General features: G+C 36.4%; 1 protein-coding gene across 1 annotated transcript in view; it reads right to left on the bottom strand.

Annotated features, from left to right (window-relative positions):
• Positions 1 to 18,706, bottom strand: part of OGFOD3 (2-oxoglutarate and iron dependent oxygenase domain containing 3) — a 69,651-nt gene that overhangs the window by 49,848 nt on the left and 1,097 nt on the right. The window contains exon 2 of the mRNA XM_044672766.1: positions 10,073 to 10,290. Within this exon, the coding sequence (XP_044528701.1) occupies positions 10,073 to 10,290 (218 nt within the window). The remainder of the gene's footprint in view (positions 1 to 10,072; positions 10,291 to 18,706) is intronic.

Here is an 18,706-nt window from a genome sequence, read left to right as displayed (position 1 = left end):
CATTTGTATAATGTTCTATTTGTGCACCCTAATTACATGAAATAAGTTCCCCCCCATCTTCCCCTTTTTTCTCTAGTGTATTCCTTTTTCCCTCTCTTTCTTTTTTTTCTTTTAATGTGATCAAAACCTACGTGGAAATATTAGACATTTTGTTGAAAATTTAAAATATTAAGAAATAATATTTTCCTCTAAAGCTTTTTTCAGTCATCCATAAAATTATCTTAGAAAAGTAATTTAAGTCTAAAGAAAAGGGAAGGGAAAAAATTTCACCTAATGAAAGCATTAGGTGAATTGGACTCTTGTCCAAATAACATCATTGGACTAAGAAATAAATTATTTGCTCTAAGACCTAGGAAAGCGAAGTGTCTTCTTCCATTAAAAGAGTGGTACTCTTTTCTCCTCCTATTCAGTGAGGTCAGGAAATTCTCTCTGCAAAGGGCTAGAGAGAAAATATGCTCCTGGGAATTTTCAATTTTGGAACTTATTTCAAAAGGTGACCAAGAATTGTTCCCATTTTTGCTTTATCTTATTGGTCAAATTGGTCAAAATTTGCCTTATTGGTCTAGGCAACTTCGTAATTTCATAAAATATGATCCCTAAGTTTTTTTTCTTTTGGTTATGGTTTCCATGGAATCCAATGATTCCAGAATTATCTCCCCTTAATCTTTTCCAGGTCAGTGAGAAATTTTATATTTTCTTCTATTTCCCAATATTTTGACTTGGTTTTAAAATTTCTTGTTGTATGATATAGTCATTTACTTTTGTTTAGTCTGTTCTAATACTGAAGGGATCTGTTGTTTAGGCCAGATTTTTGGTTTTTGTTTTTGTTTTTTAATCTCTTGTCCTAAGCTATTAATTCTTCCTTTGAACCTTTTCTCCAAAATTTTTATTTCTTTTACAGTATATGCTCTCAATTAACTTATAAAATTATTCAGCACTTTTTGAGTTCTTTTTTTCATTTCTTACAGAAAATCTAATTGTCATATATCTAAGATGGTGTTTTTGAGGTTTTGCTTACAAATGTTTTAGAATCATACACTGTTTTTAGAATCTGTGTCTCAGATATCCTTGTCTCCATTATAATAACACAATATCGTGGGAATTTTTTTTATTTATTCATTCTACCAATCTTGCTTCCTGAATTGAGATTTGGCATAAGCACTAAACTTTGTGCACTTGTGGGAAGGCTGGAACTATTTGGCACTAATTTTTTTTTTCCTCTAGAATCTTGCTGTTGTTTCATGTGGGTATTGAGTGTTATATTCTTCAAGGATCTAAGGAGAGGACAGGGCAGCTGGGTAGCTCAGTGGATTGAGAGTCAGGCCTAGAGACTGGAGGGCCTAGGTTAAAATCCGGCCTCAGACACTTCCCAGCTGTTGTGTAAATAGAATTAGCTCACCCTCATTCATTGTTAGACTCTAGCCATCAGAAATAATGTCACCTCACCCAACTTAGTGGGGGTGGGGGGTGGGGGGAAGATTAGTTACCTACCTGTGATAATAAGTAACAAATCAAGAACAAGGGACTGCCCTTTGGGCAGTCCAAAACAGTGTTGAGGCTGCCTTTTGTCCCCTGGAAATTGGAGGTGGACGCAGGAAGTGAAGAAAGATGCTATCTTTCAAATATGATGATAACTTCCTGTGGAGGCAGTTGGCGCTTTGAACTTGGTATTGAAGGATCTCTGGCGAGACTTCAGACGGCTTCCCTCTGAATTGTCAGGTGTGTAAGTTAGGCTCACTTCCTTTCTCCTCTCTTGGCATTTCTGGAGGTTCTACCCTCAAGGAGGCCTTTCTTGCCTCTCTAATTGTAAAAGGCCTTGTGGCTAATAGCCTTGTTTGAGTAACCTCTATGCTCCTCTGCTGGGGCCTCTAAATCCTCATCCGGTCTGGACCTCTGGTCCGGGCCAGAGTTTCTCTCTATTTCCCTACCTTCAACCTTCCTAATTGTAAATAAACTTCCATAAAAACCATCCTGACTTGGGTCTATTAATTTGGAATGTGTTGATCCTGATTCCTGGTGACCATACCTTAAATATCTAGTTTCCCCTTGTACACTGTGTGACCCTGGGCAAGTCACTTGACCCCCATTGCCCACCCTTACCACTCTTCCACCTAGGAGCCAATACACAGAAGTTAAGGGTTAAATAAATAAATAAATAAATAAATAAATAAATAAATGAATGAATGGATGAATGAATGAATGAATAATGAAAGGAGAGGACATTGCAAGTTTTCATTGTATCCAAAGCAATCTAATTTTGAATCAGTTAGGCGGCAAACATGTACACAATAGACCCCAGTTTTATCCACATAGAGCCTTCCTGCCTAGACCCTTGGAAAAAGCTTAAAATCTCTCTCCATCTCTTTATGCCTATGCAGGCTGAAAAAATGAATCAAACTATGATTTTTCCTTTTATTTCCTAATCATGACTTGAACTCTTTCCCAGTCTTCATTGGAGTAGAAATGAAGGAGACCTGAACCGTATTGTTTCCTCCAATTCAGCAATTTTTTCTGTTCTTCAACTCCCATAACCTTAAATATGCATGGATTTGGGACAGCTAGATGGCCAAGGGCATTGAAATCCAAGCCTAGAGATGGGAAGTCATTGGTTCAAATCTGGTCTCAGATACTTCCTAGTTGTGTGACCCTGGGTAAGTCACTTAACCCCCACTGCCTAGCCCTTACTGTTCTTCTGCCTTAGAACCAATACACAGATTTGATTCTAAGATGAAAGGTAAGGATTTTGTTTTTTTAAAAACATGCATACATTAAACAATCAAATAAAATTAGAATAAGAGATTGTATAGGAAAAAGCAAATCAGAAAATTACCCATTGAAACAATCAGGATGTTCCAACTCAGACCTATCAGAGTGGCAAATACTACAAAAAATTAACAATATTTATAAATACTGTAAAAAGACATGGCTGGTGGTTTTGTGAATAGGTATAGATACTCGGGGAAACCAATTTGGAACTACATAAATAAAGTCACTAAACAATTTAATATGGCAACTAGGTCCATAATCCAAAAAGATCAAAGAAAGCAGAAAAGGACCAACATTTATAAAATTATTTATAGCAGCTCTTTTTATATTAGCAAAGAAACAAAAAGAATAAATAAATAAATGTATATATAATATATATATCGTATATGTATCAATTGGAAAATTATGGAACAAATTACAATTTATGAACTTAATTCTAACTAATGTACAAAAAAGAATAATAAAAGGGATGCTTTTAGACAAATTGTGAAGACATGAATGAACTGGTATAGAATGAAGTGAGATGAACCTGGAGAACAATTTGTATAAATAACAAAAATATTTTAAAAGCAAATAATAACTAAGAAAGATTAAAAACTTTCTGATCAATACCATAAGAGATCATAGAAAAAGTATGTGACAGAAAGGTAATGAACCCAAGATATAGAATTCAGCAAACATTTTCAGACATGGTGAATATGGAGAATTATCTTCCTTGATTATGCATATTTGATACAAGGATTTCATTTTTATTTTAATTGGGTTGGGAGGTGGAGGAAGAGGAGTAGAATAAGGTAGAGTAGACAGGTTAGGGAGATTATCAAAATGAAAAAAATATGAAAAGGGATCATGGAACCATTTTTAAATGCACATAAAAAAACAAGAAAGTCAATGGAAACAGACCAGCAGGATAGCTTTGAAAATAATTATGATTAATTTATTATACACTTAAAATGAAAATCAAGCTATACTTAAAATATATTAGCAACTTCATATGTAATCCTGAACATGAAAATTTTTTTGTTGTTTGTTGTTTATACTTTTTTTAACTAAAAAAAGAAGGGTCAAGGATAATTCACAGGTTTTGAACTTTCATGACTAGAAAGGATAGTAGTACTCCCAATACAAATAAGAAATATGAGCAGTGAAGTAAATTTTAGGGAAAAGATCATGAATTCTGCTTTAGACTCGTTGGATTTGAGAGGTCTCCCCGACTTGAAACTATAAAGCTAAGGAGAAAAATGAGAGTTGGATATATAAACTTTACAATCTATATAGGGATGAAAATTGAATCTTGTGAGAGCTGAAAATTTTGCCAAAAGACAGAAAAGAAGAAAGTCCAGGATAAATCCTTAAAGTACATCCACAATTAAGAGACTGAACATAGATGATAATCCAGCAAATAGCCTGAGATGAAGAGGTATGTTCAGTCCCCTAATTGCGGATGTACTTTAAGGATTTATCCTGGACTTTCTTCTTTTCTGTCTTTTGGCAAAATTATCAGCTCTCACAAAGATTCAATTTTCATCTTTGTGAAGAACCTCGAAATGTCACACATATGCAAAAAAAAAAAAAAGGTAGCACAGAGTATTCAGCAAGAAAAAGTACTGAATGTAAAAATATTGCAGAGTGGTCAAAAGGCCACCAGATTTGAAATTAAGAGATCACTGGTAACTTTGGGGAAAGCAGTTTTCAGTTGAGAGGTGTGGTAAGAAGCTAAATGGGAGGAGATGAAAGTGGGTGAGAGGAAAAAAATTAGGCCAGGCAAGAATAAATAGCTTTTTTTCTAGATGTGTTAACTCAATTCAACAAATTAAGCATCTGTTATGAACAAGGCATTGTTCTAAAAGTTAGGATTTTTTTTTTTAAACAGGACATAGGATGTAATTGGTTTGGGGACCCTCTCAGTATGGAAACTCTCTTTCCCAACACATTTTAGCAATTGCTCTGCAGCTTATTTGGAGAATATCTTGGAGCACTAAGGTTAAGTGACTTGTCCAGAGTCATATAGTCATTACATGTCAGAGGTAGAACTGGTCCCAAGGCCAGGTCTCTACTACACCATGCTGCCTCAATAGCATGTTGTGGTTACAAAAACAAAAATGAAAACAATACTTGCTTTCCAGTAGCTTATATTCTACTAGGAAGATACAACAAGCACACAAAAAAGTAAGTATATGATATTATGAGAAGAAAGAAGGTACTACCAACAAAAGGGAGTCAAGAAAGGCTTCATGAAGGAAGCCTGAGCTAAGTCTTGAAGAATATATTGAATCCAGAATATACTGAAAAGTAAAGAGAAAGAAGGTACATATCACAAGCAAAGAATGTGGTTTGTGCAAATCAAAGATGCAAGGAGGATTATTGAGTTTGGGACCAGGTTATTAGACCAGTTTAGCCAGAAAAAAAAATATGACATAGGCTATAATATTTGTACCTTATCTTAGAAGGAATCACTGAAGATTTTTTTGGATAGGAAAGTGTGCTTTAAAAAAATTTTGTCAGCTGTGTGGTGGGATGACTGAAGAAGGGAAAGACTGGAAATAATGAAATCTATTACAAAGTTAATATAAGTTCAAAGCATGGCATTTCACTTTAATGGAAAATATTGAAACTATATTCCTCAAGCATTGCTATTAAACTATTTCACTTATTTGTTATTTCATCAGTGTGGAGAATTTTTCAATTCATGAGAATAATAATAAGCATTACATAGTAGAGTCTCTATGACTTGAACAAAAAAAATTCATTTGCTAGAAGTGGTAACTAGCCACTCTTAAGATAAGGTTGAGCCCTAACCAACATATACAAACAATTTATAAGCACATCAATACTCGAAATCCTTCTAGCTCAGTAGAACCCTAATAGCTTATGTGTCATGGGCACAGTCTAAGAAAATGCAGGGTCAACTCCTGCCATGATAAAGTATTAGAGAAGGCTGTTAGTAGTTGTCTTATTAGAAATACTACCAAAAAACATTAGATTATCAACTACTATGTAAAAAATTGTGTAAAACAAAGTTATTATGTTCTCACATAATACATTTTGTTTCAATAAAACCTTATGTAATCCTAAACAACCAATGCTTTCTTTGGTTTCATTTTCTTTTTGTATATTTTGCATATACAACTTTTGCTCTAAATATTTCTTACAATGACTCACAATTCTAACAAAATTCATCTTCTTATTTTTCAAAAATATAAGCCATATGTATTTCTACCTCTTTAGGGTTTTCTTCCAACTATTTTTCTTATGTGGAACTCCCCCTTCCATGAACAACTTTAGGAGAGGTGAGGTGGTTCAATAAATAGAGAGCCAAGCCTGGAAATAGGAAGTCTTGGTTTTAAATTTGGCCTCCAACACTTCCTAGCTATTTTACCCTGTGCAAGTCATTTAATCCCATTGCCTAACCCTTACCACTCTTCTACCACATGGTATTCATTTTCATGTGGAAGGTGAGGGTTTAAAAATAAATAACTTTGCCCCACAACAATCTTTTTCTTATTCTATATACAAATAATTCTTATGAATATTTAGATATTTCAATGATCTGGTATCCCCTATATGAACTCCAGTGGCTATATATTGTCTCTAGAATAAAATATAAACACTTTTGTTTAGATGTTTAAGTCCTACATTACCTGTCTACCACTTAACTTTCTAATCTCAGGGAATATTTCTCCAGTCTAATTGGTCTGCTCTCTATTCTTCAAAACTTGCCATTAAATAACTAGAAGGCGCCCTACTTGTATACACCTCAGAAAGTCCCTCTTTTTACTTAAGATTCAACTCTTATCATCTTTTTTAAAGTATTTTATTTTTTTCCTCAATTACATGAAAAAAGACGACTTTCAAACTTCTTTAAATTTTGAGCCAAAATTTTATCCTCTCCTTCTCTTTCCTCCCTTCTCCCTGAGATGGTAAGCAATCTGACACAGATTTTACATGTGTAGTACTATGAAATATCTTTCCATATTAGTTATTTTGTGAAAGAGAACTTGAATAAAAAAAGCAAAGGGAAGAAATACAGTGAAATATAGCAAGTCTCAGTCTGCATTCAGACTCCATCAATTCTTACTTTGGAGGCAGCTGGCATTTTCCATCATGAGGATTTTCTTGGTCACTGTATTGTCCAGCATCATCTTTTATATGAAGTTTTTCCTGATTCTCCTCCTCTACCTGCTAGTCCCCTGCCTCCCAAACCATCTTATATTTAACTACTTTGTATATATTTGTATCTATTAGCTTTATATTTATGATTACATATATTTTTAATTACTTATTATCTCAAACATTAATAATGTAGGTTCCTTTCAAGTGAGGAACAATTCATTCTTTATTCTTGTATCTCTAGTACCTACTGCAGTGCTTGGAAAATAAGAGTGGCTTAATAAATTGATTGATCACAACAATGGAGGTACTCTTTCCAATATCCATAATCCACCTATGTCTTCCCATTCAGTGAGATTCTTTCAAATTCTTATGCTTTTTAGGGTTTTTAACAGAAAGATGAGTTATGTTTTATCAGCAACTTTTTTTTAGCATTTATAAACATAATCACATGATTTTCAAATTGTAAAAGAGGTACAAAAATCCAATGAAAAAAAAAACTTTTTAAAAAGCAAAACTGGCTAAATGGAAAAAGATGTACACAATTCTCTGAAGAAAAGAACTTCCTAAAAAGTAGAATTGGCAAATGGAAAAAAAGAGGTGTAAAACCTCACTGAAGAAAATAATTTCTTAAGAATTAGAATTAGACAAGTGGAAGCTAACAACTATTAACATCAAGAAACAAAAATTTTGAAAGACTATTCAGGAGGAGATGGTGATTGACAGTGTCAAAGACTGAAGATGAGTAAAGAGGGGTAAAGTTTGAGAAAAGGCCCCTAGATTCACAATTTAAGAGATCATAGGGATTAACAGTCAAGATGGCTTCTTGAATAAAAATGGACCACCAAGTTTTCATATCTCTATTCCCAAAAAAACCTGAATTTCAAATGAAATTGAATAATAATCAAAAACTCCAGTAACAAACTAAGTGACTTTTTCCATCCCAGAACTACTCAAAATGTCAGTCAAAAATCATGGGCAAAATTAGAAATTGGGCTACCAGCAAAGTCAGTGTCATCACAGACAAACAAGCCAGGAAGACCAGCTGTAGGCAAAATATAAATGCAATCTAAAAGGTTCTGTGGCTGTAGACAGCAACAGTAAAGGCCCCCCTGAAAATAATCCAGGGAGATCAGAAATCCAAAGAATAGAGAGCTTGGAAGCCCTAAGGAATATTGCCAATTGGAGTGAGGTCTCCAAGGACTGTGTCCTGGGACACCACATACGTAAAGATCCTAAAGATCCAACATTATGAATCCCAAAGACACAGAAGGGTCTAACTCTAGAGGGAAGGGGTCAGCAGAGGAATCAAAGGGACCCAGGGCAAAACAACATTGATTCAACCACTTCAAACCAAAAAAGTACAGCAGGGGACAGAAACTAGACCTGACACAAAATGCCAATACAGGAATTAAAGCTGGAAAAATGAATAAAACAAAGAAAACATCAACCTGTAATGGCAGTGGGCTTGGGGGATAGGATTAGATGCTTAATTAAGGACAGTATCAGAAGATTAAACTGTTTTGAGAAGGCCAACAGGACCAGTGTCAGTAGGTTGACTATGAGGTGACAGGCTAACAGATCCAGTCCAGGCAGAGGTAACAAACACAGATCAATATATAACAGGGATGTTTTGGTTTATTATAAAAAGGGAAGGTAGAAAGGGAATTTGGATAATCCTAAACTAATAACAACTAACCAAACCTCCTCCCAAATCTATATGTCTCATGACTGAGAGTCTTCACAGAAATTGAGCTACTCTGATCCTTAACTGTCTAAAGACCCAGTCCCTAATATAGATAAACCTACACTAACCCCAAATCCCCCTTTTGATGGTAATAGAGGTAGTAAGCTTTAACAATTAAGCAGGACAGGGCCCAGGAAAAGGTTCTGGATCCAGAAGGATCCCAAACCTAATTCTTATAGACAGATGACTCAGATGATTCAGGATCGCACCAGGAAGCTCAGTAGAATCTTTTCTCTGCATCTGCGTCTCCTCTGCAGATCCTGCTCATATGCTCAAATCCTCTCCTTCCCTGGTTATGTTAAAGTCCCCTCTCAGGAGCCCAGCTCCTGAGTTTGATCCTTGCCTTTGATTTGTTACAGCTGACTTCTAGTTGATATCCCTAGGACTCGCTACGGAACTCTTAGCAGCCCACAGCCCATTTGAAATTTGTCTGTGCAGACGTGTGGTACCTAATTCCCCAGAAGGTATAAAGAGACCCCCCCCTCCCGGTTCCATTTCTCTAGGGGGTTGGCACTTAGCAAGGTGTTCTCTCCCAGGGCAGAGTTGGCATTGGAGCTGGCATTTAGCAGTGTGCCTTCTCCCAGGGATACGGTTCCCACCAGAGTCCCCCAGGATGCAGGCCCTGTGTGGAATTTACCACTGGGGTCTGTGTGGTAGCCAATATTGGACCTTTTCCCTAGTTCCTGATTAAAGAGTGGTTTTTCTGACTACATTTCTGTGTTGTTTACAAGCTAATGTCATTATTTGACAATAACTTCAGCGAAAACCAGAAAGTAGTATGGCAGAAATTAGGTTTAGAGTAACACATATAACATATAACATATAATAGAAATGGAGAAGAAAGGAAGGAGAAGCATCAAATGTAAACAATGTTTCAAGAAAAATATCAACAAGAAAGAGAAGAGGCATGAGAAAATGGCTAGTAGATATTTTCAAATCAAGTGAAGGCTTTTTAAGAATAAGAAGGTCTGAACAAGTTTGAAGAGAGCAGTGAAGAATCCAGAAGACAGGGAGGCATTGAAGATAAGAGAAGATCTATCATAAAATATGAAATGAATTATCTAACATCTACACATTATTCTTCCCAAGCATATAAAAAATGTAAAATTTTCCCATTACTGGTTACCATAATGTGAACTCTACTTTTGTAATCAGCTTAATCACATGTGGATGATCAGAATATTTTATGCTGAAAAGTTAAAGTAATATTTGGTATAAACTATGTTTATATATTTAAAATGTTAAATTAATGATATGAAGTTTATAACTGCAAGTTTTCTAAGATAAAAATAACTAAATCTTAAGTTACATATAAACACCGAACTCAGAGTCATGATCTAACTAACCTACACTGCTCTTCAAGATCTTGTGCATATTGTTGAGCCGATATAATCCCCTTTATGCTATCTGTGATGGGAAACAAGTAACATCTATGCAGGGAACCAGTACCTTCAAATCTTTTGTGACTGTCATAATCCTCTGAACAAATCACCTCAATAAACCTGTTCTGTAGAATTTCATTATGATGAGCCAGAACTTCAGTAACACCATCATCACCATTCAAAAAGCTCCACAATAAAAGACTGGCAAGTAGACCAGATGATCCCAAAAATGAAATTTTCAACCATTTCCTCTGGGATTCATGATGGACTTGATTCTTCTTTATACTAGGGACAGAAAATAAACTAATATCAATTTTCATTCAACATTTCATTGAATATTCCAATACATAAATGTTAAATTCACATACAAATAACTCTTAAAACAATATTTTAGCTGTATCACATAATTCCTACCAAAAATACTTCCAGAGTCCATGGGGCTGACTGAAACTTAACTAGAGTTTTAGGTCAATCAACAAATAATTATCAAGACTCTAATAGACTTTCAAAAAAAAACATAAAATATTGCCCTTCTCCACAAGACAGTCACAATCAGGATGGACAGAGATGGGCAAAAATACACACGTAAAAATTAGAGAAAAAGGCAGTATCTAACAAAGTTTTAACAGTGTGGTGATCTGTGATCTAACTGATGTCCCAGTTTGTCAAAGAGTTCAACTCCACACCCCAACAGTAGTACTCCTTTAAATCTTTCTGTTTCAAACTCCAAATGACAGAAAATATTCCTGGCTGCAACAATAGCAGTATAAACTGTTAGGCTTAAGAACTAAGGAACAGGGGTAGTAACAAAATAGGGCACCAAATATGGAAAGCAATGCAAAAATCCACTAAGCCTAAAGGAAAGAACCTAGGTGAAACCAGTTCTGTCCCCACAAAAGTCACTTGAGGCAAAGATTTAGGCTCATGAACTAAATTGCCCGGTGAGAGAAGAAGCTGAGACATTTTGAGATCTACCTCCCAGGAGATCATCAGAAAGAAAGAGAGGAGATAGAAAGTGAGCAATAAGGGAAAATAAGGAGGGGAAAGACTGAAATTACCAAAGATCTCAGGAAGAAGAAAATTCAAAGACCTTAGCCATGTGGATAAATCAAGAAGGAAAATATTAACAGAAGAAACAGGCCTCCAGACCTAGTAAAAGAGTTCAGACCTCAATGAATAAATATATTTCCTCTATACAATAGGTAGAATAGAAAGAATAAGAATCTCTCTATGAAAAATGACAACACTTGAAGAGACAGAGGACCCTGTAGAACAGGGGTCGGCAATGTATGGCTCTCAAGCCATATCTGGCTCTTTTGAGGGCCAGATATGGCTCTTTCTGCAGGAGCCATAAAGTCAATTTTTTTTCAGGTGCTGTTACAGGAGCGCACACTGTACGTCTCTCACGAAATTACATTTTTTTTTAATTTTTTTTTAAACCCTTAACTTTTGTGTATTGGCTCCTCGGTGGAAGAGTGGTAAGGGTGGACAATGGGAGTCAAGTGACTTGCCCAGGGTCAAACAGCTGGGAAGTGTCTGAGCTTGGATTTGAACCTAGAACCTCCCTTCTCTAGGCCTGACTCTCAATCCACTGAACTACCCAGCTGCCCCACGAAATTACATTTTAAAAAATGTGGTGTTTATGGCTCTCACAGCCAAAAAGGTTGCCAACCCCTGCTGTAGAATGTAGGGAAAACATATAACCAAAATATGTTATTTCTGAGTGGTTTAAAAGAGAAGTAAAAATTATAAGAACAAAATTTGTGGCCTCTGCAGCAGAAATAACTGACAGAATAGAAAAATTCTAATCGGCAATGGCAAATCTCATCAAGAACAGGCAAATCATTGGAAATTCAAATACAAAGAAGAGAAGCAAAAGGTAATAATGGCTAAAGAAAATGTGGCTCAGTAGATAGCAAGCCAGGTCCTGAGGCAGAAGTTTCTGGGTTCAAATATGTCCTCAAACAACTTCTAGCTTGTGTTATAATGAATCTCTGGGAGCTTGAAGTTCATTCAATGATTGACAGATAAGTCAGTTGGATAGAATGTTCCCAGAGAGGCATGTGAGAGGCAGGAGGGGCAGTTGAGAACCCTGGGAGAAGTTCTGGGTCTTTTACCTATCCTGAGGCTAGAGATCAGTGTGGATCCTGGTCTTGGAGTGAGAGAGTTGCAAACACTACTCTGCAAGCTCTTCCTGTCTTTCATATACCATTATCAACCCGTACTTGACCACCACCTCGGTGTCTACTGCCCTAGATATTAGGAGTTTCATCATCTAGCTATCTAGGCTTCCCAGGGCCCGGGAGGGATCAGGGAAGTGGGCAGGAGACGAAGAAGAGGGTGGAAGGGTGGATATAGCTCAACTGTTAAGGCTTACGATCTACAGAAGAAGAAGCTGAAGATTTCCCAGCAGTTTATCTACTCTGGTTTAGCCCTGGCCAAGCCAGACCAGAGGAAGCTATCATTTGATTCTTCTTTGCCAACAGTTAGAGTTTCATTAGTAGCAATTTAAGTAGGGTCTCCTAATACCTCAATCCTTTACCCTTATCCTTCTTATCAAATACATATATATATATATATATATATATATATATATATATATATATATATANTGCAAGCTCTTCCTGTCTTTCATATACCATTATCAACCCGTACTTGACCACCACCTCGGTGTCTACTGCCCTAGATATTAGGAGTTTCATCATCTAGCTATCTAGGCTTCCCAGGGCCCGGGAGGGATCAGGGAAGTGGGCAGGAGACGAAGAAGAGGGTGGAAGGGTGGATATAGCTCAACTGTTAAGGCTTACGATCTACAGAAGAAGAAGCTGAAGATTTCCCAGCAGTTTATCTACTCTGGTTTAGCCCTGGCCAAGCCAGACCAGAGGAAGCTATCATTTGATTCTTCTTTGCCAACAGTTAGAGTTTCATTAGTAGCAATTTAAGTAGGGTCTCCTAATACCTCAATCCTTTACCCTTATCCTTCTTATCAAATACATATATATATATATATATATATATATATATATATATATATAAAGTTTAAAGTATCTTCCTAAATCAGTTTCCAAAGCTTTATTGGGAAGGGAACCAACGCAGTCAGAATACCAACATTATCCCAGCTGAAGAGCCCAATTTAATAATATCAATTAACCCCAGGTGGGTCCTGAAGGGATAAACCATTTTGACCTGAAGGATCCTGCCTGGGCAACTGTTATAAAGGAGAAGTTACATCTTATCCTCTCTGTACATCATTTTCTACTATCTCAAATAGATACTAGTGACCTCCTTTAAATATAACACTTGCGACCCTGGCCAGGTCACTTAACTACAATTGCCCAGAACTTCTCACTCTTTTGCCTTGGAACAGATACTTTGTATCAATTCTAAGACAGAAGGTAAGGTTTATTGTTTGTTTGTTTGTTTTTAAAGAAAAAAAAAAGCAAAACATACTGATATCAAAGCCAGGCTGCACAGAGACAATCTAAGGATTAGAGGTTGAGAAAACAAATTTTAAAAAACGAATACTACATTGCAAGAAATTATTTTTAAAAACTGCCCAGAACCCAGACAAGTAATTTCCAAATGAAAGAATGCATACATCACCTCCAGAAAGAAACCAAGGTGGCAAACTTCAAGACACACAAGATTAAATTTAACAATTCAATTAAGAAACAAATTTTCAAGTGGCCAAGAGAAACATATTCAAATAAAAAGGAAAGACTGACAAGATTGTTCAGCAGCTATCATAAAATACAGAAAGAAATAGAAGAGTATATTCAAAACAAGCAGTAAAGCTCCAAATGCTGCAAAAGATTATCTATTCTGCAAATCTGAATATAACTATTAAAAAAAAAAAGATAGATGTTCAACAAATAACAGAGCTGTTCAAAACATACTTTAAAAAGAAAACCAGGCTGACAGAGATTATCTTCTCTAATTCTCGAGATATCAGAAATATGAGAATAACTAACATTTACAAAATACTTACCATGTGCCTGGCCCTGTTTCTAAGTGTTTTACAATTATTATTTCATTTGATCCTCGCAACAACACTGGGAGTTAGGTGCCCCATTTTACAGATGAGAAAACTGAGGCAAATGGAGGTTAACTGACTTACCCAGGGTCACATAGCTCATTAAGTGACTGAAGCTGTCCTAAAGGAAAATTGAATGAATACAGCAGGCAAAGATAGCAATAGCCAACAGTGACAGCTGGGAGAACAAAAAGAGACTTCTTTCTAAACAAACACCAGGAAATAGTGGGGAAGGTGAAAGTTAGGTGGAAGTATTGGTGGAAAGGTAAGCCTAGGGATGGAACTGATGGAACCATTCAACACCCAGTGAATCAATACTTTTTGTCAAATGTATACAATAAAGGAGAAAAAGGGCACAGAAGGGAGAGGGGATGATAGAAGTAAATATGTGATGTTTCTGTCACATGGCTAGCAATAAAAGAAAGGTGATCCCTGTGGTCTCTTGGGAAGAGAAGAGCATGTGAGGGAATAGGTGATGAAGATTGGAAAAGAAATGAAAAGAAAGGGAGAAGACAGAGATCTTGTTTTGATGATGAGAGGGAGTTCTACTGATAAATGTTCCTATGGGTGAAGATAGATATTCGGTGAAAGGAAAATAAAGACAACATGCTGGTTCTTGTCTATAGGAATTTGGCACATGAAAAGGCATCCTGCCTCCAGAGTGAAAGCATTACATTAGAGAACTCCTGCCAACAACTAGAACTTTCAGGAGTACAAGGGGATGGGCTCAGAGAGGAAGTTTTTAAAGGAAACAGGGAAAGAGGTAGGATATGGATCAGCAGAAAATTGTATAATCAAGAACCCTGCAGAGTGAGGATGGGTGGTAAGATGGTAGAGTGAGGCCAGCATTTTTTTTCAGAACTCTTCCCAACTACTCCCTCTACAACAACTTTTAAAAAAACACATACTAAACTAAATTCTGAGCAGGGAAACAAAGAAAAAGTCACAGTGAGTCATTTCTCCAGCCCAGGGCAACTTGGGAAGACATAAAAGTCTATGGACATGGATAGAGCAGAAGTAGTACTGGCCTTGGGCTGTTAAAGCTGTGGCAATAACCAGGGATTGTAAGAGAACAGAACACTTGGTCAAAAAGAGATCCCAGGGGACTACTATGCTAATTCTGAACACAGGATTGGGTGTCATTTGGCAGTACTGTTGCTTATTACCCAATTTTGAGTTATAGAAGTCATGAGGGCATATTGCGTAAAGTCAGAGCATAGACCAAGAGGGTAATGACCAGACCTCTTTTCATATCATACTACACTGAAAACACCAAAAACTTACAAGCACCTAATGATCTGTGAGAAGAGCAGAAAGATATAAAAGACAGATGCTCAAGCTAGTTGTTTCCCCTTCTTCCAGAAGTGAGCAGAATCCAACTCTATCACTAAACCTAAAGTCAAGAAAGACATAGACTGGAAAAATAAGCAAGCAACACAACAAAAAAAGAACCTGACCATAAAAAGTTACTATGGTGACAATGATGCTTAAGACAAATTAAGAAGAAGCTAATAACTTGAAAACATTTACAAGTAAATCCTCAAAGAAAAAAATGCAAATTGGATACAACCCAACAAGAATTATTAGGAGAGCTAAAACAAGATTTTTTAAAAGAGCAAAAAATTTATTTTAAAAATCAAATAAGAGTAGTAGAAAAATGGTAAATTAAATAAAAGCAATGCAAGAAAATTATGAAAAGAGATTTAATAGCTTAGTAAAAGTCACAAAAAATACTGAAGAAAATAACTCTATAAAAATTAGAATTGGGGGGCAGCTGGGATAGGAGAGGAACAGTTCAGCAGTGAGGCTCAGATCCCAGAAAAAGAGCAGAGACTCAAACCCAGCTCCTAGCCCACTCTAAACCTGCAGAGGAATAAGTAGGGGAGGAGAAATGTGAACCAGAAGGTCTGTCATTTTAAATCAACAGAGCTTCCTGGTTGGCTGAGTGACTGGCTTCACAGTCTAGAATAACTCAAAGCCAGGTCAGAAACTTGTAAAGCTGAGACTTGGGGGGGGGGGGGGGGGGGCAACAATTAGACTTTATTCTGGATCAGACCACTTTGGAACACTGAAAGGCTGCAGGTCCCCAGCTTGAGCTGTCCCTGTGATTCTAGAATAATAAACCATTTAATATCTCCCAAAAAGCAACAAAGGGAACACGCCAGATCTTCCCTCCAGAAGTACACAGAGTCTACACTTAATATAAAGGGCTAAACAAGGACAAATTGGTGATCATTAAATATGGAGAGATGATACAGGTGTCCCCTATGAACCCTATCATCACCAGGAGTCATAGAGGCAATGTAATTAGGCAGGAAATTTGTGAATGGTTTTATTATGTCTTGATGATCTTAAGAGAAAAATAAAAAGAAAGAAAAATACACTGGGGAGTGAAGTGGGGGGGGGGGGCGGGGTGAAATTATCTTAATAATTTTGAATAATGTTCTATCCAAACAAGAAAGGGGTCAGGGGGTGAGAAGAACTGACATTTCAACTTCACTCTCATCTGAATTGAGTCAAAGGAGAGAAGAATGCACATACACACTGTAAGGGGGAAAATTATGGTTGGATTGAATATTTAAGAATTTTGGTAGCCAGGAATTGATTATGCAACTCCAAATTAAAGACCCAAGTCAGGATGACTTTTATGGTAGTTTATTTACAAATAGGAAGAGTGAAAGTAGGGAAATTGAGAGAGAGAAAGAGAGTTACTCTGGCCTGGTCTGAAGGTCTGAACCAGGCAAGGCTTCAGAGGCCCCAGCAAAGGGTGTACAGAGGTTAATTAAACAAGGCTTCCAGCAAGGAGGCCTCTTCCAAGACACAAGAGGCCTCTTTGGAGACTAATGTCTCCAGAAAAGCCAAAGAAAGAGAGTCAGCCTTTCACTCACCACGTGACAATCCAAAGGGAAGCAGTCTGAGGTCTTCAACCAGAGGTCCTCCAAGGCCACGTTCAAAGGGCAAAATCCTCCTCACAGGAAGTTACCATCATATTTAAAAGATAGTTCATTGAGTCACTTCCTGCATCCACCCTCCAATTTAACATGGACAAATGGCAGCTTTAACCTTGCTTTTGACTTCCCCGGGGGGCAGTCAGTTGTTTTTGATTTGTCACTCATTAGCACATGTGAGTTTTAGACCTCCCCCTCACCACTTAATTCTAAGTGGGGTGTGGTATACATATTCCTGGTGACTAAAGACTAAAGAATAAATAAGGGAGAGCTAATTCCATCTTCACAACACAGACACAAAAACACATCTCACTCATTGGGGAAATAGGAGAAAAAGGAAAAAGAAAAAATTAAAAGGAAGGTAGATTAAGGAAGGTATAAGTCCTAAATAAAACAAACTCTAAAGATGTACAAAAATATTTATAGCCCCTTTGTCAAGTGGCAAAGAATGACAATCAGAGATATCCCTATAAATTGGGAATGGCTGAGTTGTAGTATATGTGATAGAATACTATTGTGCTGTAAGAAATGATGGAGACAGCTTTAGAAAGACCTGAAAAGATGTGTATGAAATGATGCAGAGTAAAGTGAACAGAACCAAAAGAATGTTTAAAATCATAACAACATAGTTCAGGCAAATAACTTTGAAAGAATTAAAAATTCTGATCAGCATAAAGACCAACCATGATTTTGGATAACTAATGATGATGCTCTTTAGAGGGGCATAATGAAAACATTTTTTTAAAGACAGGGCCAATGTAGAAAAGTGTTTTATTTAACTATATATGTTTGTAACAGAAACAAAAAAAGGCCAGTATGTTACTGAAAATCAAATTTAACTTCAAATTCTGTTAGGAGTTTAAATCTGTCCTTTTTGAAAATTAAATTAAAATTCAAAAACTTGAGTTCAAATCTGGTCTCTAATACTTCCTAGCTGTGTGACCCTGGGCAAGTCACTTAACTTCAATTGCCTAGCTCTTACCCCTTTTCTGCCTTGGAACCAAATCCAGGTGAATGGCAAGGATTTAAAAAAAAAAAAAAGAAGAAGAAGAAAAGAAAATTAATTATTGAGATTAAGGGAAAACATACACAAACTCCAAATGAATCACTAAAAACTGCTTGATTTGACCAACTATTTTGTTGACAAAACTTGTTATCCTTACTTTCATGCATTGGAGATGCCACAATAAACCTAAAGATGGAGGTAAATCAAGCTGATGAAAGGACTCAGAAAGATGGACAGTACATACTACAGAGCCATAGGATTCAAAGTTCAAAACAGGCAGGAAGTCATACAAACAAAGATGTCACAGTTATCTAAGTTAACTGGAATTTTTGAGAAATCAAAATAGATAAACTTTAAGCTAAAGTAAGTACCACAGATCAGATCAGACAAAAAGTCCAAAATGCAGATAGATTTGTTAAAGGAAATCAAAGCACCTACAATCAATTGATCACTGTATTGATTTTGAGTCAAAGACTATTTCACAGATAAGCTTTCCTATGCTAGGTTGTCCTAAGTCTAAAAAATAGCTCCAAGATAGGGTAAAATTTCTAGCCATACCCAAATCTCTCTGCTAACCCCTCAAAAAACAAAAAGAAATAAACCAAATGAAGTCAAAGACAATAATTAAAGTAGCAGATGAAGGAGAAAAGGCAACTGACTGAAATACATTAATTTGTATCAATTAAGGAAAAGTATCATTTTTTTATTATTATC

This window comes from Gracilinanus agilis, chromosome 4 (genome assembly GCF_016433145.1).
Source record: "Gracilinanus agilis isolate LMUSP501 chromosome 4, AgileGrace, whole genome shotgun sequence".
NCBI classification, from domain to species: domain Eukaryota; kingdom Metazoa; phylum Chordata; class Mammalia; order Didelphimorphia; family Didelphidae; genus Gracilinanus; species Gracilinanus agilis.
Note: the sequence above shows the minus strand (reverse complement) of the source record. Positions and strands in the feature narration are given on the sequence as shown.